General features: G+C 43.3%; 1 protein-coding gene across 4 annotated transcripts; it reads left to right on the top strand.

The window, feature by feature from the left end:
* The first annotated feature begins 622 nt into the window (after nucleotides 1–622).
* HIPK1 (homeodomain interacting protein kinase 1) lies at nucleotides 623–26,906 on the top strand. 4 transcript variants are annotated; one of them, XM_076358244.1, is made up of 16 exons: nucleotides 623–717; nucleotides 1,488–2,565; nucleotides 8,183–8,306; nucleotides 10,585–10,704; nucleotides 11,499–11,585; nucleotides 12,425–12,609; nucleotides 12,907–13,069; nucleotides 13,442–13,664; nucleotides 14,552–14,673; nucleotides 16,205–16,339; nucleotides 18,916–19,055; nucleotides 19,248–19,430; nucleotides 20,004–20,219; nucleotides 20,497–20,735; nucleotides 21,130–21,266; nucleotides 22,273–26,906. In XM_076358244.1, exons 2-16 carry the CDS (start codon nucleotides 1,490–1,492, stop codon nucleotides 22,756–22,758), a joined length of 3,636 nt encoding a protein of 1,211 aa, XP_076214359.1. In that variant the 5' UTR covers nucleotides 623–717; nucleotides 1,488–1,489; the 3' UTR covers nucleotides 22,759–26,906. The 4 variants fall into 4 exon arrangements, with proteins under 4 accessions (XP_076214359.1, XP_076214360.1, XP_076214358.1 ...); XM_076358245.1 differs by having other exon boundaries at nucleotides 18,913–19,055; nucleotides 20,611–20,735; XM_076358243.1 differs by having other exon boundaries at nucleotides 18,913–19,055.
* Nucleotides 26,907–27,194: the final 288 nt, after the last annotated feature.

The raw sequence follows: 27,194 nt of genomic DNA, 5'->3' as shown, positions 1-27,194 counted from the left end.
GCGGCGCGGGCCCGGCGGCGGCAGGCAGGCCGCTCCCATGGGGTGCGGGTTGCTGGAAAGGCTCCCGGGCAGCGGCGCTGCGGTCCCGGGTACCGGGACGGAAACGACCCCTGGCCCTCGCGTAGCCGCTTCATCACCGCTCCGGCGGCCGGCCTCGCCGGCCCGGGCGGAGGGGAGGCCGCGGGCCGCCGGCCCCGGGGCGGGGCAGCGGCCCCGGAGGAGAGCCGCCCCGGGCCGGCGGGGCCTCGCGCCGCCCGGGCAGAGCCCGGCCCGGCCCGGCCCGGCCGAAGCTTCCCCGGGCCGGGCCCAGCGCTTCCGCCTCGGCGGCGCCCGCCCCCTTCCGCCGCGCACGCGTCACGGCGGCGGCGCGCGGGGTCACGTGGGCGGGCTCGGCGCTCGGCCCGCCTGGCCGGCTCGGGGCTCGGCTGGCTCAGTCTGGCGCGGGCGGCCGAGGGGCCCGGAGAGGCGCGGCGGGAGCGCTCGGGCCCGGGCGGCGGCGGCGGCGGCGGCGCAGGGCGGGGGGAGCCCGGCCGGGCCGTGAGGGCGCGGCGGAGCCTGGCGGCGGCGGAGCGGCCTGGGGGCTCCCCCCGGCGTGCGCGGGCCGAGCGGGCCGGGCCGGCGGCCGCGGCGGGGCTATGATGCGCCCGCTGCGGGGCTCCGCACCCTTGTGTGTCCCCCAGGCAGGTCCGGCCCGCGGCTGAGAACCCCCCACCGGCGGTGAGTGCGGGCGGACGGGCGTGGGGAGGGCCGGCGCGGCCCGGCGGGCTCGGGAAGCCTCAGCGCCCGCGCGGCGGAGGCCCGCCCCCCCCCGCCCCGCTCCGAGCGGGGCGGCGCGGCGCTGCGGGCTTCCTCCGCGCCGGGGCGGGGGGGGGGGCCGCGCCGTCGGCGGCTGTCCGCCCGCGGCGGGGCCGGGCCCTCGCCCCGGCGCCGGGCCGGGCGAGCAGGCTGGCGGCGCGTTCCTGGCCGTCGTCCTCGGGTCGTGGCGTTTCAGACCGCGCGTCGGGCGCTGCCCCTGCCCCTGCGGCGTGCTCTGCCGGAGCAGCTTCCGATGAGGAGTTTGACTTGTCCGGTTTAGACTTCACGTTGACTCTGTTTTTACAGTTGCGGGGGGAACAGGCCTGGGCGCGGGGGGGGAAAGTGCTCTTAATTTTCTCAGCATCTTCCCACTTCCGTGCCGTCTTCCATTCTTCAGTACTGTTTTCCCATCTTGTGCTGGGATCTCTTTAGCCTTTCGAAAGCTGGCTAAAGAGCTGTCTGCTTCTTATGCTGCAGGCAGTGAGGTAAAATGCAGTAATTCCACCGGAGAGCCTTGCTCTGTGGGTGCCCTTAGCATCAGCAGTTCAAAAGGATGCCTTCCTAGGTGATAGGCACCATACGGTGCTTAGAAAAATACTTGTCATTCTGTTTCTTGTGCGGATGGAGGATCTTGTTCCATTGCAACCTGCTGCCACTAAGCAGTCCTAATGAGTTCTCTTCTCCCTTTTCAGGTATGGCCTCACAGCTGCAGGTGTTCTCCCCTCCGTCAGTATCCTCGAGTGCCTTCTGCAGTGCCAAGAAACTGAAAGTGGAGCCCTCTGTCTGGGATGTTTCAGGACAGAGCAGTAGTGACAAGTATTATACCCACAGCAAAAACCTCCCAGCAGCTCAAGGGCAAGCAAGCTCCTCTCATCAGGTAGCCAATTTCAGCATCCCTGCTTACGATCAGAACCTCCTTCTCCCTGCCCCGTCAGTCGAGCACATTGTGGTTACAGCAGCCGACAGCACAGGCAGCAGCGCAACAGCATCCTTCCAGAACAGCCAAACCCTAACACATAGGAGCAACGTTTCTTTACTGGAACCATACCAAAAATGTGGATTAAAAAGGAAAAGTGAAGAGGTCGACAGCAACGGTAGTGTGCAGATAATTGAGGAACATCCACCTCTCATGCTGCAAAACAGACCTGCGGTGGGTGCTGCGGCCACAACCACCACGGTAACCACTAAAAGCAGCAGTTCCAGTGGTGAAGGGGATTATCAGCTGGTCCAGCATGAGATCCTGTGCTCTATGACAAACAGCTACGAGGTCTTGGAATTCCTGGGCCGAGGGACGTTTGGGCAGGTGGCGAAATGCTGGAAACGTAGCACGAAGGAGATTGTAGCCATCAAAATCCTGAAGAACCATCCTTCCTATGCTAGGCAGGGCCAGATAGAGGTGAGCATCCTCTCTCGCTTGAGCAGTGAGAATGCTGACGAATATAACTTTGTTCGCTCCTATGAGTGCTTTCAACACAAGAATCATACATGCCTTGTATTTGAGATGCTAGAACAGAACTTATATGATTTCTTAAAGCAAAATAAGTTCAGTCCATTGCCCCTGAAATACATCCGGCCAATTCTGCAGCAAGTGGCTACTGCCTTGATGAAGTTAAAGAGCTTGGGTCTGATACATGCTGATTTGAAACCAGAAAACATCATGCTGGTGGATCCTGCGCGCCAGCCCTACAGAGTGAAGGTGATAGACTTTGGTTCAGCCAGTCACGTGTCTAAAGCAGTGTGCTCCACTTATTTGCAGTCGCGCTATTACAGGTAAGTACTGATACAACCCTCACTTTCATACGCTGCGCGAGCAAAGAAAAGCTAATCCTGATGGGGTGCTAGGGGTAGGGGTTTGCTTCTACAAGTACTTCACTCTTCCGCCATTAGGTGTAATCCCAGTGAGGGGGGAGGAGGAAATGATCAGCCTATCCACTGTTCTGCATGTTTCCTGGAGATTTCTTCTGAAATTTGTATGTAAATAAACAGAACTTCTGCTTTGCAAGTGTGACATAATATGCAGTCCAGTACCTTCCTTTTACCCCAGATTAGTGCAGTAAGTTGATTTTACCCTGTCGCTAGTTTGTGACGAAACAGCAAACTGGGGAAGCAGTACGCTACTAATACAGCATTTTGGATTATTTGCCATGATCGGAAACTAGTCCATTAACCACGCTCATTTGGAAGGGAGAAAAGTCAAAGGGATGCCCATTTCTTTTTATTCTGTTTCTTCTGGTTCCATCTTTGTCTGAACCCACTTCATGAGCACGTGACTTCCTGTATCAGCCCTCGGTAAGTCACGCTTTCATGAGACCTGTAGCTCTTTTGAAACGGGGATGAGCTAGATCTCTGCTTCCCTTAGCAAAATGTAGAAGTGGCTTCTACCCAACTCCTGTCTAAGAATTAAAAATAAACTCTGGGCAAAAATGTTAAAACTCGGAAACTGTGGAGCTAAAGCAAGCTGTGCTTTTTCTCTCAATTATTCCTCCAGCTTGGTTCTGTAAATAGTGTGTATATTTCAATATAAGTAGCAGTAGACTTCAATAAATGGATGCGGAAAGAACTTCTGGCGTCAAAAGGACATGAAAAAAGTCTGTGCTGTGTGTCAGGGTTGCTTTCAGTGGAATGTGAGCTCACTTGACGCAAAACTTAACTAGTATCTAGTCCATCCAGCTGGGACAAGACAGAGGACTTGAGACACTCCACCCCACCCTGTGTCTCTGCCCTGTTTGATGTCTTTCCCGTCCACCTAGCTTCAGTTTAAAGCCCTGGCTTGTTGTAGGCTTGTTCTGTTTGTTCCTCATACTCCCTGTAACCTTGCCCCCTTTTGTTTTTTGTTGGTGGGTTTTTTTTAACTCCCTCTAACACCAAGTACCAGCTTTCTGTGCTGTTTCTTTCTTAATCTTTTCTTAATCCATTCCTCACGATCTTCACTCAGCTTGTTGGCACCAATCTTTCCAATTCTAAACTATTGATTGTTATTTTTTGTAACGCAGTAGTCTTCTATGCACCATAGCTCTGTTAAAATGCTCGCTGTCTAAAATGCATTATTCGTTTTGTTGTTGTTGCATTGAAAGAGGTGACCGCTGATCAAGAATCTGCTCTGACTTGCAACACATGTAAGCAAAGCAGTTTGGGGAGGCATATAGTGCTTTCCAGTTTCTGATACCGCAAAAAACAGATTTGGCTGAGGCAAAAGCAGCAAGGGATGATAAGTATCTTAAAGGGTCTGCTGGGAAGGAAGCTGTCTGCTTCATCTTTGTGTGCGGCACTGAACTCCAAGCCGCTTCCGCCTCCCTGACGCGGAGTGACTGACGCTGCCAGAAAGGCAAATAACCTGAGATTAGATGGTGTTTAAGGCTGTCTGCTTGACTGAAGTTAAGAATGCTGTGATGTGGAAATCTAATATTTAGTGATACGTAATTAGTTTAATGGTGATGATGACTAAAATCCATAATCTAGGAACTTATGGAGATGGTGTAGAAACCAGCTTATTGTGGGAGAACTGGATTGCTTTAACCGTATTCACATTAAATTAGTGTTCAGATGAGTTCAAAGTTGGAAATTTTTTCAATGCTGTGCTTAATAAAACAGTATAGACAATTGTTCTTTTGGTTCTCTGTCAGCTATTAAAAATAAACTTCTCATTCTGTGTTCACTTTTTTGTTTTTAGTACCTGTTACTGGCACTTATGTAACCTCTGTCTCCTGTAGAGACATCTAAACCAGCCGGACTCGGGTACTGTAAGGTGAATTTTCTGATACATATACCCTGAAGGAAAAAAAACTTCCTTTAATAATTATGCTCAGTGCTGCTGGAGGTCATCTTGTCCAACAGCCCTGCTCACTCCAGGTTCTGATTGTACTTCTGGCAGTTGGACAACTTGCATCGGTCTCAATGACACTGCTGGAGCTATACATCCAGTTGGGATGTAGTATTGGGTTTGTCAGCGCAAGCGTGTTAAGGCTGAGGCAGGTTCCCTCTCTCCACAGGCATTACTGCTGCCTCTGCAGTGTAGCCCCAGTCAAGAAGGGCAGTTTTGCTGCCATGACATGGTTGACTTAAAGTGTGAGTAGAAGTGCCCACGAAGAATTCTTTGGCTCTGAAGCCAGGCATGGACTAGGAGTAGGCTGGCTGGCAGTCATGCTTCTGTGCAGTGAGTAGTTTCTATGACAGTCCCGAGATCTATTAGCAGTAATTCCTGACCTGAAAACCAGAATATACGCTTGTTACATGAGGTGCAGAAGGGTATGGATGCTTTTGTTCTCCCTGGGGAGGATAAACAATAAAAGGAAGCAGACAGCTTGCAGAAATGAAAAATCCCTGGGAATCCCTGCTGTTCAGAGAGTGAGGTTTACTTGTGTCCTATGTTATATGTAAGTACAGCCATCATGCGAGTCTTACTCAGATCCCTACCTCCTGATGTTTCCTGTGGGTCAGTGTAGAGGCACCTAGCAAATTGAAGATACTAAGCTGAAGGACTGAACAATTTGGGCCATGAGAAGGTGGCACTGAGTGTGGAGGGAGCTTGCAGAGTGCAGTAGTATCTGTTTCTTACCTCTGCTTTGGGCTACATGACCTACTTCTGTCCCAGTCATGTTGGCCTGGGAAGCAGCAGTGCACGCTGCCAAATCTTGCTAATCCAGCTCTGAGTGGTGATCATGTTATTCACTGCATTGCTAGTTGCAGTTGTACAAGCTTCATGTTACCATCATTCTTCACAAGGGGGAGGGCTGAAGACCCATGTGTAAAACATGGTGTGTTTTGAAATGCTAAAAGTAAGTCTTGAGTTTTTCCGCTACTGCTGTGAATCCTCTCTCTTCTGAGAGTGCCTGAGCATATTTGCCAACTTTGGGAGTCAGAGTTTGGCAAGCATGTATGCAAAGAAAGAATGTTGTTGATTTCTATTTCAAAGAGCTTAAGATTGTAAAATCACTTTAATCTCTTGACAGACCAGCTATGAAAGTGACCTCTGCCTGTTGTCCTGTTTCAACTCACATCTCATAAGGCTAATTATAGTGGTGTAAAAGGAGATGAGAGAGATTCTGATTTACCAGCTCTGTCCTGCAATCAAAATGAGATCAGGTGGCTTGTGAGAAGTTCATTTATTTAGTTTTGGGGAATAAAATGCATAGAGTTCAACTTGCTATCATTTTGGTATTGAGGTTTTGGAATACCTAAGTCTATTCCAGCATGTAGTTAAAGACTAACAAACTATCACATCCAGCCTTTGTTGCCACTGATCTCTCTTTCCAATTGAATTGGTGGGATTTTTGTAATGCACTCATAAAGGATTAGCGTGCTCTGCTTATTCCACAAGCCACTTAGTTTAGTTTGTTTGCTAGTCCAAACCAAGGAAACTTATGCATGCAGCATTCCTTATAGGACCCAAACCTGTCATATCTGAATTGGAAATTCCTGCGTAAGTAGGGTAATCAAGAGGATCGATACAGTTTGTTGATGATGACTAGTAGACCAGCGGCACATGGAGTTCTGAAAATTCTGTGTGAATGACTGCATCATACTTGCTCTGCTTGTGAAGACCAAAGTACTACAGAAACGGATTCCTCTTGTTTGCACCTGTTAGCCTATAGAAAGTTGGATCTATTCTAGCATAGTTCTTTAAAATATAAATGTTTAGCAGGACATTCAGCATTCAAATATCAGATACTTACCATATTTGCATAATCATTTTATATTTTCACATATGTGAAACCATTCCAAAGTCAACTACTGCCAGGGATAGACAAACAAGAAGGTAGAAACAGATCAATGTCAAGTAGAGCGAGTGTCAGAATGTCTTAGCTTAAATAATCTATTATTCTGATTACTAAAGGTATATCGTGGCTCTGTTTTGGGGGGGGCTCAGACAGAATAGAAGAACCTCCTTGCTTTAAAGCTGAACGATAGAGAATAGGTATGACCTCACTGCAGCAAACAGCTGGTTCAGCTATCTTTTTTTGATAGATCTTGTGCCTTCTCAGGGGCACTGTGCCTGGGCAACTGGGATGAGTGCATTTGTTTTGGAGACTGGCTAATGGTAATTGTGTTGTCACCTAAAACAAAAGCTGTATCTGTGTCACCACGACACAAAGGGTGATTAATTGGAGAGTCGCTTCTTGCCATGTACACACAGTTGGGAGGTACATTCAGGTTGAACAGTTGAGGAAGGTGAGTGTCAGATCTATTGACACCTGTACATTATGCAAGCCCTGTTTTTTAGAATCCTGTAGAAAGATCAGAACTGGTTTCAGAGCCTTTTTTAACAACAGAAATATCCACACTGTAACACAAGAAATGTCGTGCAAGCCCTGGGGCATGCTCCCTGAGTCATGACCAGAAAATAGATGGCCAGGAGTTTAGGACTTTTCTGTCTTCCTTTGTGCTTGTGTCAGTTATGCATGAAGATGATCAAGGTTTTTGTGTTTCCTGTACTTTCCAGAGTAAATTCCCATACCAACTCACATGGTTTTTGCAGCACTTGGGTTTTATGCTGTATGCAAATGTATGACCAGAATTTAGCCTGACAGAAAGGCATCGGTTTGTTTCAGAACAGCATGTAGGTGAAGAGTTGTACTAAAACATCCTTTTGTGTTATGAGTCAGTTCCAGACAGAAATCTCCCTGAAATGAAATTCCAACCTGTTGCAGAAGCAAACCCTGCTTGGAGTTTGAGTTTTTTTCATCACCTTCTCGTAAAGGCTAAGCCAGACAGGTAAATTTTGCATTAGGTGTGGTTCAGTGCGCAGAAACCTGTAACACAACCTTGCAAAGCCGTCACAATCTCCAGCTGTGTTCTCTCCATCCATTTTAAATTCGAAACTTTCCAAACAAAGTTTGTATGAAAACCCGCTGATAGAAACCGAGCAGCCCTCTGAAGAGCTCCTTTTTCTAGCTCTGCAGATGCTGTTCTTTTCCACATGAAAACAGGCAGCCTTCTGCAGCTGGTTACCTGGAATCTTGAGACCTTCTTCTGAGAAAAGTCTGAGCACCATTTGCCATAACTTTTTTTCGCGATTCTGTTAGGGTAGGTTGTGCGCCGTCTCAGGGATGCTTCGCACCATACATACTGTCAGGTTTAATTAAACTGGTTACTGAAGGAGTAACTTCGTATCACAGTTGCATAAAGGCCACCTAGGAGTTGGAGGGCACCACAGCAATAAAACGAATCCAGCCATGCCACTAAGCGATAAAAAGGTTGGGATCTGTTAGGGCACTTGAGGAAACATCTTCTGCTTTAAAGTGAATCACTTAGTTTCACACAGACTTACTTGTGCTTGGAGGAGAGAAGGAGGGGTGTTATCCAGAGTGATTTATAGGAAAGAACTGCATGCTTTCAGAGTCGAAGGTTTTACTTTTTTTTTTTTTCCCCTCCCCCCTCACCTCAACAGAGCTCCTGAAATCATACTGGGTTTACCGTTCTGTGAAGCTATTGACATGTGGTCACTGGGCTGTGTGATAGCTGAGCTGTTTCTAGGCTGGCCTCTGTATCCAGGAGCATCTGAGTATGATCAGGTGAGAGTGCGTGGCGGATGTGGGGATGTTCAAATGAAATCACAATGATCTGTGTCCGGACCCTTGGAACCCAATGTACCTATGTCAAATTTAATCTATTATAAATCGCTGTTGTCTGTCATCTTAAGTTCATTTTCTCTCTGGTGTTCCCATTGCCTGTCTGTCTCTGTTGTTGTACAGGAGAGCACAGTTCTGTGTGTTTTAACTTGAGTTGAATGTAGTCATCCAATATATAGAGTCAATTTACAGTTAACCCCCTGGCTTCCAAACCTAAAAGCTGTTGAAATACCTTCCTGTCAAAACAGAAGTGAGGTGTGTGTCCTGCCTTGAAACGCCCTCTGTAATTTCACTGTGAGGGCAGTTTTTCCATGTGGAGACAGAGCAAGCCTATCATTCCTGTCCTGTTAATACCTACAGCAGCCCTCATTCTTAATGCAAAGTGTGGGCCCCAAGCTGTCTCTGAAATACAAGGGCAAGAGACTGAAAAGGCATCTTGAACTAATTAGTTCTTTCTGTGGATACTTAGCATTATTACCTGGGCTAGCCTGTTGCCTATAAAAGGACAAAAAGTCTATATCAGAGGTTTTTTGAGGGTAACTTTTCCACTGTGGTTTTTATGGTGGTATCTTGTTACAATGCTTGGTATAGTTTTCCTTATGCGATGAAATACATGAAAACTTACTAAGTTTGAAAACTTACTTGTGTTACATCTTCCCAGCACTGTAAATTTCCAAAGGAAACACAGTGGTACCTTAATGAGCAGAATGAGTTAGAAAATTACTGAGGTACAGCACGGTGGTTTCCTTGCACACTGCGTTTTGTGTAATTCTGAGAACCTTATCTAGTCATGCAGGTGGGCAGGGAGGAGGTGCTTTTTCCATTGCTTAATAGACAGGATTTTGCAGTCCTTTGTGAGGCAGCATGAGGTGTGACTTCATGTGGTTGATTTTGATATCTGAATTGCCCTTGAAAAATAGGGATGACTTGCTTTCATATTTTCTGAGATTCTGCAGGAGCAAGTGAAAGCTCAGGCAGAACTTGAGAGGACCTCTCCAGGAACGAGTTCATGGGTTGGAATGGGATTTAAAATTATCTTTTTAAACACCCTTTGGCTGTAAAGCAAGAGTTATGTCTCATGAAAATAGCAGAACTCTTAGCTGAACTATTGTGTAGATAAAAAAATACTCACCTGCAGACACTTCAGATCCACACTGGCATAAATGAAAAGTGAGTCAATGAATTCATATGGATCACATGCTATAACAGTGAGTTAAATGCCCTGCAATGTTCAGCTGTTTTGGCACAGTGGAATAGCAGGAGTTTTGCAAATAAGAAACGAGACATGCTAAAGGACCTATAATCGATAATTTGAACAAAGCCTGGTTACCTTAACACTGTGTTTGCAGTCCTCATTTTATAAATCAGTCTTATCAGGGTTTTTTTCTTAAACTTTTAGATAGACTCCTTTGAGGGGAGAGTCATGACAAAGGCAATGTCGCATTTCTCACAGTACATCTTGAGAGCAAATAGCATTAGCAGTTGGGCAACATTTGGAATATTTGAAAAAGCTTATTACTGTGTTTTTTCATAACTTGCTGTTTTCTTTCCTTTTGAGCATACCTTTTTATTTGTTAGCTCTTTACCAGTGTCTTACTGGTACTGTCACAACTATTCAGGTGCATTTTCCAAAATTCCAAGCCATTTGTTTTGTTACATGTAAAGTATATTAAATGTTTCTGAGGATGTAAGAATCTGGTTGTACTAGAGGTTTGGTCTTGCTTTCTTGGCCAGTGAGAGCTTTGCCATGACATTATTCTCAAATTGTGTGCCTAGAGTATATGTAGCCAGTCACAGCAATGTTGCTTAGATACTTATGCATTTAATTATATATACATACGTGATAACTTCTGTGGTATTTTTCTCTCAAAATGTGTGCTGCTTACATTGCTGATATTGAAGACTATTGGTGTTACTTCATCCATGTCTCAAAAGCTTACAGTCTGCTCACATATACTTGGGCAAAAAGAGTTTCCATAAAATAAGAAAGATGTATTTAAAACCTAAAATTTCTGCAGATAATATGATTGAAAAAATTAAGTGTCCTTATAAACACTTGAGAAGGTCCCTTTAATTTTGCAGTTTGCAGTTTCAGTTATCTGGGCATTCTTTACTCACAGGTTATTTCCTATTCACTGTGAACAAACCTGGCTGATAATTACTCCATTAGCTATGAGTTCTTTATGTTGGGAGTCCTCATTCTTTTAATTTTCTTTCCTAGATTCGTTATATTTCACAAACTCAAGGCCTTCCAGCGGAGTATCTTCTCAGTGCGGGAACGAAAACAAGCAGGTTTTTTAACAGAGATCCAAATTTGGGATACCCACTGTGGAGGCTAAAGGTTTGTCTGTGTTTTTAATTCCCAATTCTGTTTTGTTCATTGAGGACTTGATATAAATTCACACTTAGTTTTAGTGTGCTGTGAAAACATTCTGTGTGAAGATTGGATTTGAAATGCCATTCAAATATAGCTGATTTATGTATTTCATTTCAGAAACTGCACAGACCCCCTGGTACTCGTCTAACAATAGCAGCTGTGCATGATAGTACCAGCAAAGAGTGGGTGTTAAAGTAATTGAGATAATAGTTACTTATTATGGCCTGCTCAGTCTTGGTGAAGTATGTCATCTTGTTGTCATCTCCTGACAATACAAAGAGTAAAATAGGGAGTATTTCGTGATGGTGTTTGTTAGTTTAACAGAAATCTATTTGTGTATTGGCAGAGGACAGGAAAGAATCAGATGAGGACAGGAAAGAATCAGATGTACACTTCATTTGCCTTTAAAGCTGAGCAGCAAAAGGAAGGGGATTTTGCCTGTCGTCTTCTTCGTAAAAGAGAGATTTAAAATATTTATAGCCTCTTCTCTTCCTAAATCAGAAATCTTCAGTAGTTCTGGCATTAGCACTACCTTACAAAGCCTTGAAATGAAGTCATCCTGTTGTTAATTCAGCTTTGAAATGAATGATCTTTCCAGTTGAGGAAATGAGAACCCATGGCTGTTCTGGTTTGGCCTACTGGCATGTGATTTGTCTTAAAGCAGGCAAAAGATCACCTGGCTTGGCTCTTTTCTTGCTGCTTTTTCTTTATCAATATGCGGTATCTCAGTTTATATTAACAAATGCTTTCTTTCATAGACCCCAGAAGAACATGAGTTGGAGACAGGAATAAAATCAAAAGAAGCTCGGAAATATATATTCAACTGTTTGGATGATATGGCGCAGGTGTGTGGAGATCTTGTAACACGCAGATACTATCACATTAATTACATATGTTATTGGGATCTCTAAAAATGAGTCTCCTGTGTCAGAGCAGTCCTCTTCCACATGCTGTTGAGAACACTGATGTAGGTTTGCCATGGTGCCAATTTGCATCAGAAATCACTGTATTAACAGACTATCAAAATGTTAATTATGAAGCTGTTAGAAATTTCTTGTTTTTTCTTAGGCCTTGATCTGGTAGATGCAACAAGTGTGCTTAGCCTGTTATTGCTAGTAGTCGTCAAGCTGTAGGAGAGCTAAGCACCTCCAGCTGTGTTTATAGGATTAGGCCTCTTACTGGACTTTGGAAATGTTGACAGGAACTACAGATCGTTCTATTTTTTCATTCTATTTTCAGAGGTAAAATGAAGGAATATCTGAATGTTTTTAATATCATGAGGCCTTGAATCTTAAATACGTTGGTCTCAATTTTCTGTTGCTTTTGTAGCGGTTATCATCACATCTGTACAGAGAATATAGAATCTTGCCATTTTGATTTGCTAGCCCCTTATAGCCCCACACAAAAAATGAGGGCATATTGCCAGGCAGTGGAGAATGAAGCCTGGCTGATACCTATTGAACAGACCAACTTCGTGCTGAGATGAGAATTCCATGTGTAAGTTTGACTTCCTTTTATAGAATGAGCAAGGGAAAGGCTGTGTGTTAGCACTGTAGTACCTAAAATTAAGCTGGCTAAGAGACAGAAATGCTTAATAAATATTTCTGCATGATGTGAAATTAGTGAATTGTTAGGTAGCAATTAATTTGATGTTTGTGTGAACTACTCTCATTTTATTTTCAAGGTGAATATGTCTACAGACTTAGAAGGGACTGACATGTTGGCAGAGAAGGCTGACCGAAGGGAATATATTGATTTGTTGAAGAAAATGTTGACAATTGATGCAGATAAGAGAATTACTCCACTGAAGACTTTGAACCATCCATTTGTTACAATGACACATCTACTGGATTTCCCACACAGTAATCAGTAGGCTTCCTTAGATTTCTTGTTTTGTTTCAGGAGGACTTATTGGAAACACAGAACAGCGCTTTTCTGCTTTCTGTCAATGGTGTTTTCTGCAGTTTCTGGCTGATCTGAAAATAGCAATGGCATGTATAAGGAATGGAATGTTCATAAGCTTCCTTTTCATGTTTTAGGACATTCTTTGTTGGTTAAAAAAAAGAACCTAAACCTAAAGGCATGTGCGTAAAGTTGGGAATCTGTCATGTCTCTGTTGTACTGTTTTTACGTATCTGATATCTTCCTTCTGTCATTCTGTTTCAGTGTGAAATCTTGCTTTCAGAATATGGAGATCTGCAAGCGAAGAGTTAATATGTATGATACAGTGAATCAGATTAAGAGCCCATTCACGACTCATGTTGCTCCTAATACAAGCACAAATCTGACAATGAGTTTTAACAACCAGCTCAATACAGTACACAATCAGGTATAGCATCTTTTAGTTGTTTTATACTAATCAAAGAAATGGAGTAGTCTAATTTTGTGCCTTCAGGCCAAATCCTGTTCTGCAAAATACTATATTTAAATTGCTCTCCAGAATTTGTAGTCTTGTCTTGAAATTTAATTTTCCAAAACTCAGGCCAAGGCAGTTTCTTTGCTTCACCTAATCATATTTGCCTGTCAGTTCAGCAACATAAGTAAAGTTGGTGCAATTCATGTTTTTTCTCCTATGTTGTCTTATGCCTTTTACCTGAAACCTTTTCCTGGTGCTTCCTTCATAGCATAATACTGATGATTCCTGTTGTTTGTTTTATAACAAGTATGAGTGATAAATCTGACTTTTTTTTTTTTTTCTTAGGCCAGTGTATTGGCCTCCAATTCTACTGCTGCTGCTACTCTTTCCCTGGCAAACTCGGACGTCTCACTGCTAAACTATCAGTCTGCTCTGTATCCATCATCTGCAGCACCAGTTGCAGGAGTGGCACAACAGAGTGTTTCCTTGCAACCTGGAACCACCCAGATCTGCACGCAGACTGACCCATTCCAGCAAACGTTCATTGTTTGTCCCCCTGCTTTTCAAAGTAAGCGGAAAAACCCTTTGTATGGTACTGTGGTTTCAGTTAGGTAGAAATGAGAAGTTGTAATTTGCACTAAATTGAGAAGGTACAGAAGACCACTCTGTGCATGTCACACAGTGCTCTTGCGTCAGATGTAAGTGCAGAATCAGGTCAGACATGTGTAGACAATTTGGTTCTCTTCCAGGTCATGCTTGAACAGGTGACAGTATCTTGCCTGCCTAGGTTGCAGTCTTCATCTGGTTGCTCAACCAGTTTTTCCCCCCAAACTGAACACAACAGCATTCCACAGAAAGCAGTGAACAGAGGAGCCAGACCTATCTGAAAATAAGAAAGCGTCATGCTGTGTTTTGTATGTCAGGAGTGAATATCTGGTCTTTGAGTCTCAGTTCACAAGCATTGATGCAGCTGTGTAGTTTGCTAGCAACAAATTGTCACAGATTGCAAATAAGTGAGGTTAGCACAAGCATAGCTCTATTAATCCTGAAAGTTCTCTCTTTATGCTTATATCTGGATTGTGTTAGTATGGAGGGTTAGATATGAAATGGGAACTGATAGTGTAAGGTTTGAACTTTGAACTTAGTCTCAAGCAACATAGAATTAGATGTCTGTGTTATCTGTGTTTCTGAAAACAAGACTGTGGACTTCAACAGAGCCAAGCTTTTGCAGACTGGTTGTCCATCATTGCCCTTTGGCATACTGGGACTGCAGAAGTATTTACTTCAGCTGGTGTTCTATTAGTATGTTTTTGTCAAAGGGAACAGCTTTTCTTTCTCTTCATCTGACCCTGTCTTCTGCCCTTACCTGGTAGGGATTTGATTTTGGAAAGAAACTGGGGAAGAAAAAAAGAGTAACAAAACAGCTTAGCGGTGATGTGTTCTTGTCCTCCACAGCTGGACTTCAGGCAACTACAAAGCATTCTGGGTTCCCAGTAAGGATGGAGAATGCTGTCCCAATTGTACCGCAGGCACCTGCAGCACAGCCACTGCAGATCCAGTCTGGAGTTCTCACACAGGTAAAAAAAAAACCAAACCCAAAAAACCCCGTAGAGTTAACTGCAATTCCTAGCACCATCCAGGAGAACCTGACTGCCCCTCTGGTGCCGGGGTGGATGCAGGGGGTTCTCAGAACACTCTGAAAGGTTAAATGCAGATCACTTCTAAGACAGTGTTTTCTTGTTTTGTTTTGTTTTCCTGGAATATTTAAAGTCTAAATTATTTTGTCATGTGCCTCCCTGGTTTTAGGAGTTTGATTTAATAATGGGAATAAATATGTAGTATTCAGCTGCTAAAAACAGGCTGTATTTTTTCACGGGTGTACACTGCCTTATAGGTAGTGGTGTACATTTTTGCCTACACTTTAAAAACGTGGCAACAAATTTTAGAAGAAATGGTTTCTGTGAGAAGCGAGATCCGAGTAAACAGAAGTAGCAACACAGATTACTCATGTTAAATTTTCATCTTTAAACCAACAAAATTATTTCTGAATCCTTCTCAGTTACATTGTTAGTGTGAATCGATGTGTAGCAATGACATACCTATTTCTGTTGTTTGCAGTTTAAACAATATGCGATAGCAAAATTCACAAATAATTCTAAAAAATGATATTTTAAACATTAGTAATGTGTCGTAATTTAAAACAATTTTTATTTCCAAAAAGTAATGTTTTCATATATAGCGAGTACCCTGTGATTCACAGGTTTTATTCACTGAAAAATTGTAATTGCCTTTATAATTAAGTGCACTTTTATTTATTTGCATAGTTTTAGTTTCTGCTGACATTAACACATACTTTATTAGTTTTACTCTCCAGGCAGTATATTGTACTTACTGACCTACTTGTAGAGGAGTAATTTTTAGATTGTTCAGTCCAAATAATTTTGGTGGCATTCTGTGATTTCTGGTTTGTTTAGCATAATTATACAGGTAACGGTATCTAAAAAGCAGAATACACTTGAAGGAGGCCCACCTGAATCCAAACCCTGCTTTTCCTGAGAGTGCAAATTGTATGCTAAGAATCTAGTTTTAATTAGACATTTGATGGACTAATATGTGCCTTGGTAGTTTCATCACAGATAACTTTGCTCTTTCATGATACAAAAGACCTACCGTGCCTTCTATTAAATCCCTTAGTTTATCTTTTTCCAAGAGTACTGCATGTGAATTTAGAGGTACAATAGTAAATGCTGTGTCCTGCTAGGGGTGCAGTTTGTGTTATGGCTTAGTGCAGTGTACGGAGTGTAACTTGCTCTCTGGGACCCAGTAAAGTGTCAATAGCTGAACACTTTCTCATTTTTACTTTTTAACTGTGTCATCGGAGAGATCCTGTTCCCAAATTCCCTGTTCCTTGTGTTCCCCTCAGGGAACTGCTTAGAGGAACATGCCCGGAGGGTCTGGGTGTTGGTTTCACTGCATCCATTACAATTCTGGAGTCTGCTCAAGCACCATAGAATGCCAGTGAGGTGAAAGCTTTTCTGGCCCTATTGCTGAACCCACTTATCCTGCCTCAGTACGTGTGTTTCACTCACTGCCTGATCTACATTTCAGGGAAGCTGTACACCACTAATGGTAGCAACTCTTCATCCTCAAGTAGCCACCATCACGCCGCAGTATGCGGTCCCCTTTACTCTGAACTGCGCAGCCGGCCGGCCAGCGCTAGTAGAACAGACGGCTGCAGTACTGGTAATTGCCTCCCTTGATTGTGTTCACTAACTGAGTTTTTGTTTTAACTTAGACTTGCAGAGGGCATGGAAGCATGTGCCATCTTGTGGCTGTGTTCTCGCTACATCTTAATGTCTTGTTGTTTTCCTCCCCAACATTGCTGAAGCACTGTCTGACTCTGACGTTTAGTGTGGCTCTGTAAAGAATCCAGATCCATTGACTATTACTTTTTACTAGCCTAGTATTATAAAGCTCTTCTAAGCTATACTATAGAAGAGTTATAATTGTTCTTGTTCTTCGCTTACTATCCTATCTTTGCCTTTTGATTGTTGAATACAAAGGAATCAGTCTTTAGCTTGACTCTGCTACAGGTACCTGGATGGCCAGAATTTGAACTACTTGGCAAGCTAGCTACATATTTTGTTTTCAACACGTGTAAAGCTGCTTTGCGTGTAGAAATGTTTCAGGTCATTAAGCACAGGCTAAAATCTCTAATGATAGCAAATTCTTTAATGTATTGCTTTAGCAGTCGATTTCTCTTAACCTCTGTTGAACATTGACAATAATTTTCTGGCCTTTTGTTATTTATAGCCAATCGCAGGTAGCTTGCTTCCTCCAGATAAAGATACCATTCTTCACAGATACTTTCAGTTCATATGTGTTTCTTGGTTGAAATTAAAGGTGAGCTCTAGTATCCAAAACGGCAATAGCTAGCTTTTAGGCTATTTGGAACAATTTTTAAAAAGGATGGGGGAAGGGAATAAACACACCTTTAAGAAGCGTATGTTTTTAAAATTGTCCTCTTCTGTATTCGTTTGGCACCTGCATCAGAACAACTTTGCAAATGCCACGAAGAAGTCATTGTAAAACTCCAGAATCAGATCAGTGAAGCTTATGAAAACATTGCAGTGCACTTAAGTGCTGGTATCCTCACGTGTCTTTCAAAGCATATTCCATTACGTGAACCATGTTGTTTCTTGTGGCTTTAAAGTGGTAGTTTGAGTGTCATTTTCTTCCAAGAGGGAGACCTCTGCTGAAGTGGAATTTGCTCAAGTCATACCTGTACTGAAATTAAAACCCACTTGTTTGAGTTCTTCTGAACCAAGTTAACTGCTCCCTATTTCTGAGGATGGGAAGGCAGGAGAGTGGGGTTCTCCTGGGTCACAGCTCTGAGCTAAACAGACCCAGGGATGTATCTCCTTTCCTCCTCTTGAATTTTGATTGCTGAAAGGCTGCAATCTAGGCTCTGAAAATGGCAAGGGGTGACTGTAGCAGAGCTTGGGACACAAGTGAGTTGTTAGTGATGTTTTCAAAAGTGTATTTGGGCTTTTGATTCAACAGGCAAATTCTGTTCTCCTGTGTGTGTGCAGTGGACTTGACGTTCAACTCCCCTGTACATCAGTGGAGATCAGAGCCAGCTGTCTCCAGACTATGAGCCTGATTCTGAGTTTCTCTGGAGGACTTACTATTTCTGTTTGGATTCTGGGAGCCTTTGGCGTGAATTTGCTCACCTTTAGTGCTTCCGACACTTCTCCCTTGCTGCTTCCCCTGAGTTTGCATTAGCCATTTGCTAAGCTTTGCATATTTTTGTCCTTCCTCTGTCAAAACAGTTCGTCGCTTGGAAGGCCCGATTTCTGCCTCTCATTGGGAATTTGTATCTTGCTGTATTAAACTCTCTGCTTTGTCTTGTGCAGGTGTTGGCTTTTGGAAAGACGCATGGTGTGACTTTTAACATATTTCTCTTTTTATTATTATTATTATTATTATGCTTATGTTGGCAGAGGTTTTAGCAGTTCTCTGCTTTGAAGGCTTCTTGTTTGGAACCGGTATTTGTAATAAGTGGATCTGTTACTTGCAGAAATATTTTATTTAAAACAGCAGGTGTTTATGGTTTTGCAGTTTAAACTGCAAGAAAGAGAGCCATATATTTTCAAAATCATAGAAATATTGTACTGCCAAATTTATTTTCCTTTTTGTTTGGGTTTTTTCCCTGAAAAAAATGCATTTTGTCAATTTGGACTGGAACATTAATAATATTAATGAATTGAAAATATCTTCACGTATCTCCCTTGTAACGAAATGTTTCTCTCAGTGAGGCTTTTCTTAAATACTTTTGTTGAGGTGGGGTGAATTTTCACAATAATAACACTGTCTCAGCTCTCTCAGTGTGAGCCCTGTAAGGCAGAAAAACAGAAAGGACCAAATTGGCTTCTTATTTTGGAATCCTTCAGCAGAGCAGTGTGCATAAACTTACATGCAGAAACAGTCCTGAATGCTCATGCTGCATCTGGCAGTACAATATCTGGCTGCATTCTGCAGTACAATATTAACACTCTTTTCCCCAGGTGACATCTGTGATACAAAAGGTTAGCAAAGTGTCAGGGGAAGCTTCTCTCTCTGGTTTTCTTGTTCTTTTACTGTACGGAGACCTATTGAGAAAGTGCAATGATGTGCCGTTATCTCTGCAAGCTAACAATCTACACGAGTGCATTTATTGCTTGGAACAAATCTCTCTCTCTCTCTCTCTCTCTCTCTCTCCCCACCGGTAGGAACTGAAATCTAGTGAACTTGTGTATCTGCTTGTTGTTTTGCAGCAGGCGTGGCCTGGGGGAACCCAGCAGATACTGCTTCCTTCCACCTGGCAGCAGCTCCCAGGGGTTGCTTTGCACAACTCTGTTCAGCCAGCGGCTGTGATTCCGGAGACGATCGGCAGCAGCCAGCAATTAGCTGACTGGAGGTAGGGATTGCACAGGATCCAACTCCATGCCGAATGGAAATACGTGCCATCGCAGTACTGCCTGCAGTGCACAGAATTTCTCCCTTCCCTTCAAAGTCACGCAGGGGCTCGGTGCAGCTTGCGGTGCCTGCCATGTAGTCATGGGATTTGGGTCTTTTTCTTTTTTTTTTTTTTTTTTTCCCCCTGCCCCAGGAATGCACATTCCCATGGAAATCAGTATAGCACTCTCATGCAACAGCCATCACTACTGACCAACCACGTGACATTAGCTACAGCGCAGCCTCTGAATGTTGGAGTTGCTCATGTTGTTAGGCAGCAGCAAAGCAGCAATGTTCCAGCAAAGAAGAACAAGCAGCCAGCACCAAGTGCAGCCAAGTAAGGCTTCCTTTCCAGCCCTAGAAAGACTGTGGGTGTGTTTGTGGAAGTTGCCTTTATGATGTGAAAAACGGGTCTTCTGATCACAGAGGCATTGTCTGTGTAACTTTTTAATGTGCTACAGTTCCTTTTCAAGATGTCTTGGAAAAAGTCTCTGTACTGTAGTCACTGATATAAGTCATAATAATTTCAGTGAGAGTGCAAGGAACGTGACTGACCAAGTGCTTTACTGTACTGGTCAAAGGCGGGTTTTACACATTACGGGTGTGTTGCTGCCATAGCAATACAAGTGACAGAATTGACATCTGTCTAACAAGGGGTAGCAGGTTTCTGGCAGTGTTCATATTAATCAGTCCTGTTCAGAGCATCACTGAGTGCATTGGTCCCTTCTGGGATGCGTTCTATGGTGCTCTCCTGTATGAGTGTCCGCACTGAGGTTCTCTTTGTGTGTTTCAAGATGTTTCTTCTTGTATGTGTGCTCCAGCGTGCTGGAGCCTGGCTGTTCTTAATGCTGGTGCTGGTTTGTCCCAGCCTGCTGACACATAGCTAAATACTGCTTTGGTTTTCCTTCAGGCCCAGCTCAACTCTAGAGACTGTGCCCTCCCAAGTTTACTCACTCATTGGGAGCAGTCCTCTGCGCTCCACCTCCTCCTCTTCCAATGTGCTCGTCCCAGTGCAGGAGCAGCACCAGCCCATTGTCATCCCAGACACTCCAAGCCCACCCGTCAGTGTCATCACCATCCGCAGCGACACAGATGAGGAAGAGGACAGTAAATACAAACCTGCCAGGTAGGAAGTTCATTTAGGCAGCCAGTGCTGATTTGTCCTGATCTCAGCCCAAGCATCAAGGAGAACACTACATGCAAAGCCCTGGCTAGGGTAAGAAGCACTACATAAGACAGAAAATTCTGCATCATGTCCGCTGTCCTGTTTGTCTCTCTAGTTAATCAGAATTTCATCTGACCACGAGGGAAGATATGAGATCCCGGAGGGAGATCTCCTGTATCTTGTGGTAAAAGCTAGAATGTTTCCCATTTGTTTTGTTTTGTTTTTTTCCCCCCTACAGTTTGGGTATGAAGCAGAGATCCAATGTCATCAGCTACGTTACTGTTAATGACTCCCCTGATTCCGACTCCTCCCTGAACAGCCCCTATGCCACAGACCCACTTTCCTCTCTCAGGAGTACAGGTGGTGCCCTGGAGCTGCCGAGTAGAGGAGCAGCTGACAGCTCCAGCTCTCGGACTATCATTGTGCCACCACTGAAAACACAGCTCAATGACTGCATTGTAGCTACCCAAGCTTCAGGTAGGTATGCTCTCATAGGTTACTGTGTAACCTCAGTAGTTTTTGCCAAGGCTCAGATGCTGTCTTATCCCTGACAGCCTTGTCCTCGCAGTTTTGGACTATCTGCATTGGGTCTTCAGCAGCTTTAGGTTTCACAGCTGCTGTTATGAGAGTGCAAGCCTTGGTCTATTTTCAGTTTCATTGATAGATTTACCTTTCATGTATGCTTGGCTGCATTTAGAAAGATCTGTAAAAATTCCTGATGATTTCTTGTACAATCAGATTTTAAATCGTAATTGAAGAAAAGGCTCTGCTACGGAAATAGTCCCTGTGCGTTCTTCCGTTACCTAAGCTGGTTATCACAGTGCATGGCGTGTGAAAGGGAAGAATGGACTAAGGTTTTGAAATCTTTCAGGCATCCTGAGCAGCACCAGTAAGACCAAGCCAGTGGCCTCTGTGAGTGGGCAGTCATCAGGATGCTGTATAACACCTACTGGGTACCGCTCACATCGCGTGGTAACAAATGGTGTGCAGCCTCTCAATCTCAGCCAGGTAAGCACTGTGTGACTTTTGCTGACCTTTGAACATGATGCTTTAGAATTGCTTTAGAAACACTACGCTGCTGTATGGCAGGGAGAATGACTTGGTTACAAGAGGATCAATAGCTGCTACCTCAAATTCTTTGAAACTGATTCTGTCCTGTGGCCATGCAGGGTAGGGTAAACCCTGTTGGGAGTATAGGTGGAGTTTCTCAAGGCAAAGAATTTGTTACTGTACCAGAGGGCAGGAGAAGGAAGCATAGTTATGTCCATATTTTTTCTTCGTGCTCCTAGTCACACCTGTCTTGCAGTGAGACATTCCTGCCACTCGGGTGGGAGAGCGACACCAGGATCCAGCTGTTGTGTTAGAGTAGCATTGAAGGCACTCAACGATATGAGAAGAGGAGATTCTTTTGTTCTTTACCTTCCTTCTCACAAAGGCCTGACCAGGAGATTAAGGCTGGACCTTGTCTCTCAAACTAACAATTAGCACCTGACTTCCCTTGAAACTTTTAGAGATTGGTTTCACTTCAATTTGTCACTGCTCTTGATGTTTGAGTCAAGCCGCAGTAGCCTATCAGAAGAGAGGAAGCATTACACCTCCAGTTCATTTCTGGCAAGGGGTCGAGACAGGCTTTGTTGTGCTAAAATGGAGCAGCCCTGCTGCCGCTCTCACTGAGGTGCAGAAGAATAGATGTGTGAGGAGTTCAAGGGCTGGGTCAGTCTTAGGACCTGCCTGTACTTGTACAGCTGTGTACTGTAATACCCCAGGTGTGGCAGTTTGATCCCATTGTAGAGGAGAAGTGTAACCTTTGTCTCAGTGGAACTGCAGTAAACCTCAAATTTATGTGAGGCTTTCACAGAGCTGGGAAGGGAGGATCTGTAGAAGTGTCAGTCCTGCAGCTAGAGCAGGGGTGTTGATTGGGAGGCTCTGGCTTGACCCTTCCTTGCTCACCTCCTGTCCACTGCACTTTTCCCTGAGGATAGCCACTAACCTTATTTACTTCTTCTCCCTGCAGAACCAGCAAACAACAGTGCTGGCCTCACAGGAGAGAAGTGGAAATGCTGTCCCACGTAGGCAGCAAGCTTATGTGGCACCCCTCACGTCAACTATTTCTCAGGCTCCCTACACGTTTCAGCACAGCAGCCCAGTGCATCCCCACCTGGCAGCAGCAACGGCAAACGCACACCTGTCCAGCCAGCCACATATGTACACTTATGCTCCAACCACTGCTGCAACACTGGGCTCCACCACCTCCATCGCCCACCTCTTCTCCCCTCAGGGCTCTTCGCGGCACACCACGTACGCTGCCCACCCTAGCACACTTGTCCACCAGGTCCCTGTGAGTGTTGGTCCAAGTCTGCTGACTTCCGCAAATGTTCCGCCTGCCCAGTACCAACACCAGTTTGCTCCCCAGTCCTATATTGGTGCTTCCAGAGGATCTGCTATTTACACTGGATATCCGCTGAGCCCTACAAAAATCAACCAGTACTCATACTTGTAGTTCCTAGTAAAGCACTGTCCTGCAATAGGCCTGAGAAATTGGAGAAGGATTTCAGGTGAACCTTTACCTGGTAGTGACTGCCTGTTTTTTTTTTCTCCCTGATCTGGTTGTATGTTGTTCAAAAATGTCTCTAGTGAGTTCAGTCACTAACTGAGCAGCATGCTTTGTTACCAGTATGAGGGTCACTAATTAAGTTTTTAAAATTTTACTTACTTTTTATAGATGCTTTTAAAAAGTTCATGGTCACATTTAAAATTGTTCTGTTGTGCTAATCAAAAGGGGAAAGAAAATCAGTGTCTTGGAAGACAGATCCTGATGACTTTTTTAACTTGTACAACTTAAACAAAAAGACTAGCAGATTATATTTTAGCAGCTTGCACAAATCCATGTTGCCACTAAAAATGTAATGCACGTTTCTCTCATTATGTTGCTGGGGCAGTTTTAAAATCAAGTTTAATATTTTAACATTTGTTCTCTAATTCACTTTGTCTCTAACAAATTGCTGGTTCTGCAAAAGCCATTACATCTCCGTATATGTTACTGTCAAAGTTTTTTGTTTACTTCTCTGCTTTGTTTAAGGACTGGTAGAGGCAGCTGCCTCATACTAGCAACATTTTATATTCAGGAATCCGTGTACACCCTGAAATCTGTTTTGTTTTCTTGGAAATTCCATGTCTCCATAACACAGCTGAATTTTTATTGCATTCATTGCAGAATTCTTCTAAGTTTTTTCAAACCGTATTCAAGATCTCACTGTGTAACAGAACTCAGCAGCTTTGTCAGGATGCTGTAGTCTTCAGCTGAGAATGAATAGTGCAGCATTGCTCTAAAATTTGGTTTCTGCAACTTATTAGATGCTGGCCCTATAACGGAGCTGGATTCCTTCACAGAAGCACAGGGCTTTTCTTTGTTCTGTTTTTCTTAATATTTTTCCTCACATGATTCATTTAGGAGGGAGTTGAATTTGAAATACAATGAAACATCACTGTATTGATGTGTACAGCTTTTTATACTCCTGTGAGCGTATCCTCCTGGATATGTCAACAGCTACTTTAAAGCGCTCTTAATAAGACTTGTATACAGTACATGCATGTAGGAATTGGGGGGAAAAAAAAAAGAGAAAGAAAAAGAAAAAAAGGAAAAAAATCCAGATTTTAAAGTTTATTACTGAATTTAAAACTATTTTAGAAGTTTTGTATTGGTGGTGTTTTAATATTTTACATAAAATGAAATATGTACATATTGATTAGAAAAATATAACAAGCAAAACTTCCTGCTAACCCCAAATGTTCTGTCTTTGTAATCAAAATGTGTAGTGATTATACTTGAACTCTGTACTTTGTGTTTGTCTAATTCTTAAACGTTCCTGGGGATGGAATTGATGTATCCTTTGTATTTAAACCAAAATGAATTGATTCATGTTGGAATGTATGTGATATAATGCAATGGTTAGAGCTCATCACTGTAGCACTGAGAGAGGAGTAGAGCTTCATGAGAGAAAAGGATACCTTCTGATTTGTTTTGCACAGGTATGTGTGATGAAGAGTTGTTTGGTGTGTCCCCTTATTGTAGTGCCTTAAATGATGATGTAGTGTGACTAGAGTTTACAGTGAGCTTGCCTTATGAGGGACCAGCAAGCCCCCGTCGAATTGAAGCAATTCACTAAGCTTATCACAGCAAGAACAGCAGTATGTTGCATAGGTGCATTGTTCTCAGTTTTAATGCTATCATAAAAAGCTACATTTTTGTTCGGAGTGAAGCGATGTTTCCTTAAAGCTTTTCCTTGAAATGGCATATGTACTGTTAGATGTCTGTCAGTGCATTTCGAATAAGGTAGTGCTGGGAATGCATTGGAATGTTTAGTCTAATATTGCAGAAGTGATTAAATATGTGCAATCACTTTTTATTAGATTAGTATGGCGTTACCTTCCCCCACGTTAATAGCAGACATTTCTTGTAAAATATTGCTAGCTTGGTGATAGAATATTTATACCAAAGAGAGCCTGCTGTAAAGCACATAATACCATTAAAAAGTTTTATAATGCTACTGCTAATGCGGAGTCGTTGGGAAGGTTTGTCAGCTGTAGCCCTAGTTAGTGTTCAGAGGAAATACTCATATTGGATAATCAGTGCAGTTTTTAAACTACACTTTGTTTTCTTGGGTCCCTCGTACTAGGATTTATTTCTCATCTTCAGTACGTAGATTAAGTATCTTGTCCAAATGGATGATAAACTGGCTTGAGCGGTTGTATTACTGCAGCAATAAGAGGTTTTGGTAACCTTGAATCCCAGTTTATGTTCCGTCCCAGTGGAAAAGAGGCCAGTTCTCTGACCGATATGTGACAAGAAGTGCAAAAGTCATTTCTGAAATTCCACATTATTGTTAGCAGAAAGTCTGGACTGACCTGAAATTGGTGAACTGTTAAAGGTTTGGCATCTCTTTCGATAGAGGGATCAAGGACTTTGGAACTGGACAGTAGCATTAGCGATGTTGTTGTTCAGTGTATTTTTAGTCAGAGCACTTCTGTAAGTGTGCGGATAACCAACCGATCTTGCTATTCCACATCATTGGTGTAAACGATGCTATTTGTTGCTGTAGGCACTTTCTTACTTTTTTCCATATTACATTGTGTTCAGTACTTGCCTTGAGATACCTCTTGGGTACAGAGTTGTGCCTTTCCTTCGAAAGGCAAAACAAGCTCCAATTCCTGTTTCAGGAAAACATTATTCCCTGTTTCACAAATAGTAAAGTGTTTTCCATGAAGTCCTAACAGGAAAAAAAGACCTCTAGCAAAATCTGCTAATGATTTCAAGAAGAGCTTGCCCACTTCCCCCGCAAAAAGCAGGTTAAAATGACCATTTATCTTTAGAGTCATTATTATGTAATTAAACCCAATGAAATGTATTCACAAAGCATGGTGTCATCTCTTCCACTGTCCAAGTTTCCAAAAGTATTGGAACAAGGAGGACAAGATGGAAATGACATAGGTAAAATGAAACATACTCCATTTAAAACAAGTTGTTGATTACCCTGAAATTCCTCTGTGATACACAGCATAAACCAAGCAAACAAAAACCCCACCCCAGCAGGGCCAGATTTTCATCTTGGCGCTGGCTTCACAAGTGTGGCGGATCCCACTCTGACCCCAGTATGTGTTGCCCAATTTAAGTATATTGTAGTCTGCTCTAAGGAGATACATCCCTTCTTCCCATGCATATCCAGCCTTCAGATTAGGTTAAAGAATTGACTCCCCTCATTGTCAGAGCTGCTACACATACTTTGTAAAGAAATGTGCTATCTCTGGATAGAAATTGGAGTCCTCTTTAATTTTTTTAAAAGTAGTTTGGGATTCACCTTTTGAATATTTGATAACCGTGGTCCCATCTAGACTTGTCTGTGTGATTCTTGAACTGTTAAATCAGTTGTTCCTATTACCTGACCTGTATTCGCAGCTGTGATAGCCACTCCAGAGGCAACTTCTGAGGCTTTCCTGCTTAGCACCTAGTTGATGGGATGCAGTAATTTACCTCTGACTCAGCAATTTCTTTTAGTACATGAAACTAAATTGCTTCTAAATGACAGGATTGGCACAGCCCTGCTTTCTTTTTTATTTAAACTTCTGAATGGTGCCGCATGTCCACATGGTTGTTTGTTGCTAAACTTTATATAATGTGTGATTTCAGATTCAGCTTGAAATATATCTATCTCACTACATGTAGCAGTACATTATATGTAATGTTAGTATTTCTGCTTGAATCCTTGATATTGCAATGGAATTCCTACTTTATTAAATGTATTTGATATGCTAGTTACTGTGTAAAATTTAACTTTCTTTTATGGTTGTGCTCTTCCTTTTTACAAGCCGCTAGATACAGGTAGTTTCTGACAATTACTGATCTATGTTTGTATTGCTGATGTACTTAGGGGGTATGTAAAAATCATTTTAACAAAAGAAATAGATATTTAAAAATTTAATACTAACTATATGGGAAAAGGGTCCATTGTGAAAACATAGTTTATCTTTGGATTCAATGTTTGTCTTTGGTTTTACAAAGTAGCTTGTATTTTAAGTATTTTCTACATAATATGGTAAAAATGTAGAACAATTGCAATGCATCAATAAAAAGGGTTAATTTTCTGTACTCTATTCATTTGGTCACTTGATCTATTGAAGGGCATGGAAAAGGGGTTTTGACATATCTGGGGTGAAATATGAGCACTAACTGTTAATCGCTTGCTGCTGACAGCGTGGTGCAACTGTACGTTCAGGGGTAGTGTGTGATGCGAGATCCTTAGCAAGCTCGTTTCGGAGCGAAGGCAGCGCGCGTCACGCCGTGCTGGGCAGCAGAGCCAGGCCCCGACTCGAGCAGCCGAGGCAGGACCAGGCCCCGGCGAGCTGTGCCGGCTGGGCAGCTGCTGTGCCACGGCTCGGGGG

This window comes from Aptenodytes patagonicus, chromosome 22 (assembly GCF_965638725.1).
Source record: "Aptenodytes patagonicus chromosome 22, bAptPat1.pri.cur, whole genome shotgun sequence".
Classification (NCBI taxonomy): domain Eukaryota; kingdom Metazoa; phylum Chordata; class Aves; order Sphenisciformes; family Spheniscidae; genus Aptenodytes; species Aptenodytes patagonicus.
The sequence above is the reverse complement of the archived record's forward strand: the minus strand, read 5'-3'. Positions and strand labels throughout refer to the sequence as shown.

Bases quoted from the DNA above. Each gene is read 5' to 3' on its own strand.
- HIPK1 (XM_076358243.1), top strand. From the start codon at position 1,490: ATGGCCTCACAGCTGCAGGTGTTCTCCCCTCCGTCAGTATCCTCGAGT. The intron at 2,566-8,182 runs GTAAGTACTGAT...TCACCTCAACAG, and splicing joins TTGCAGTCGCGCTATTACAG to AGCTCCTGAAATCATACTGG. The intron at 11,586-12,424 runs GTGTGTGGAGAT...TTTATTTTCAAG, and splicing joins GTTTGGATGATATGGCGCAG to GTGAATATGTCTACAGACTT.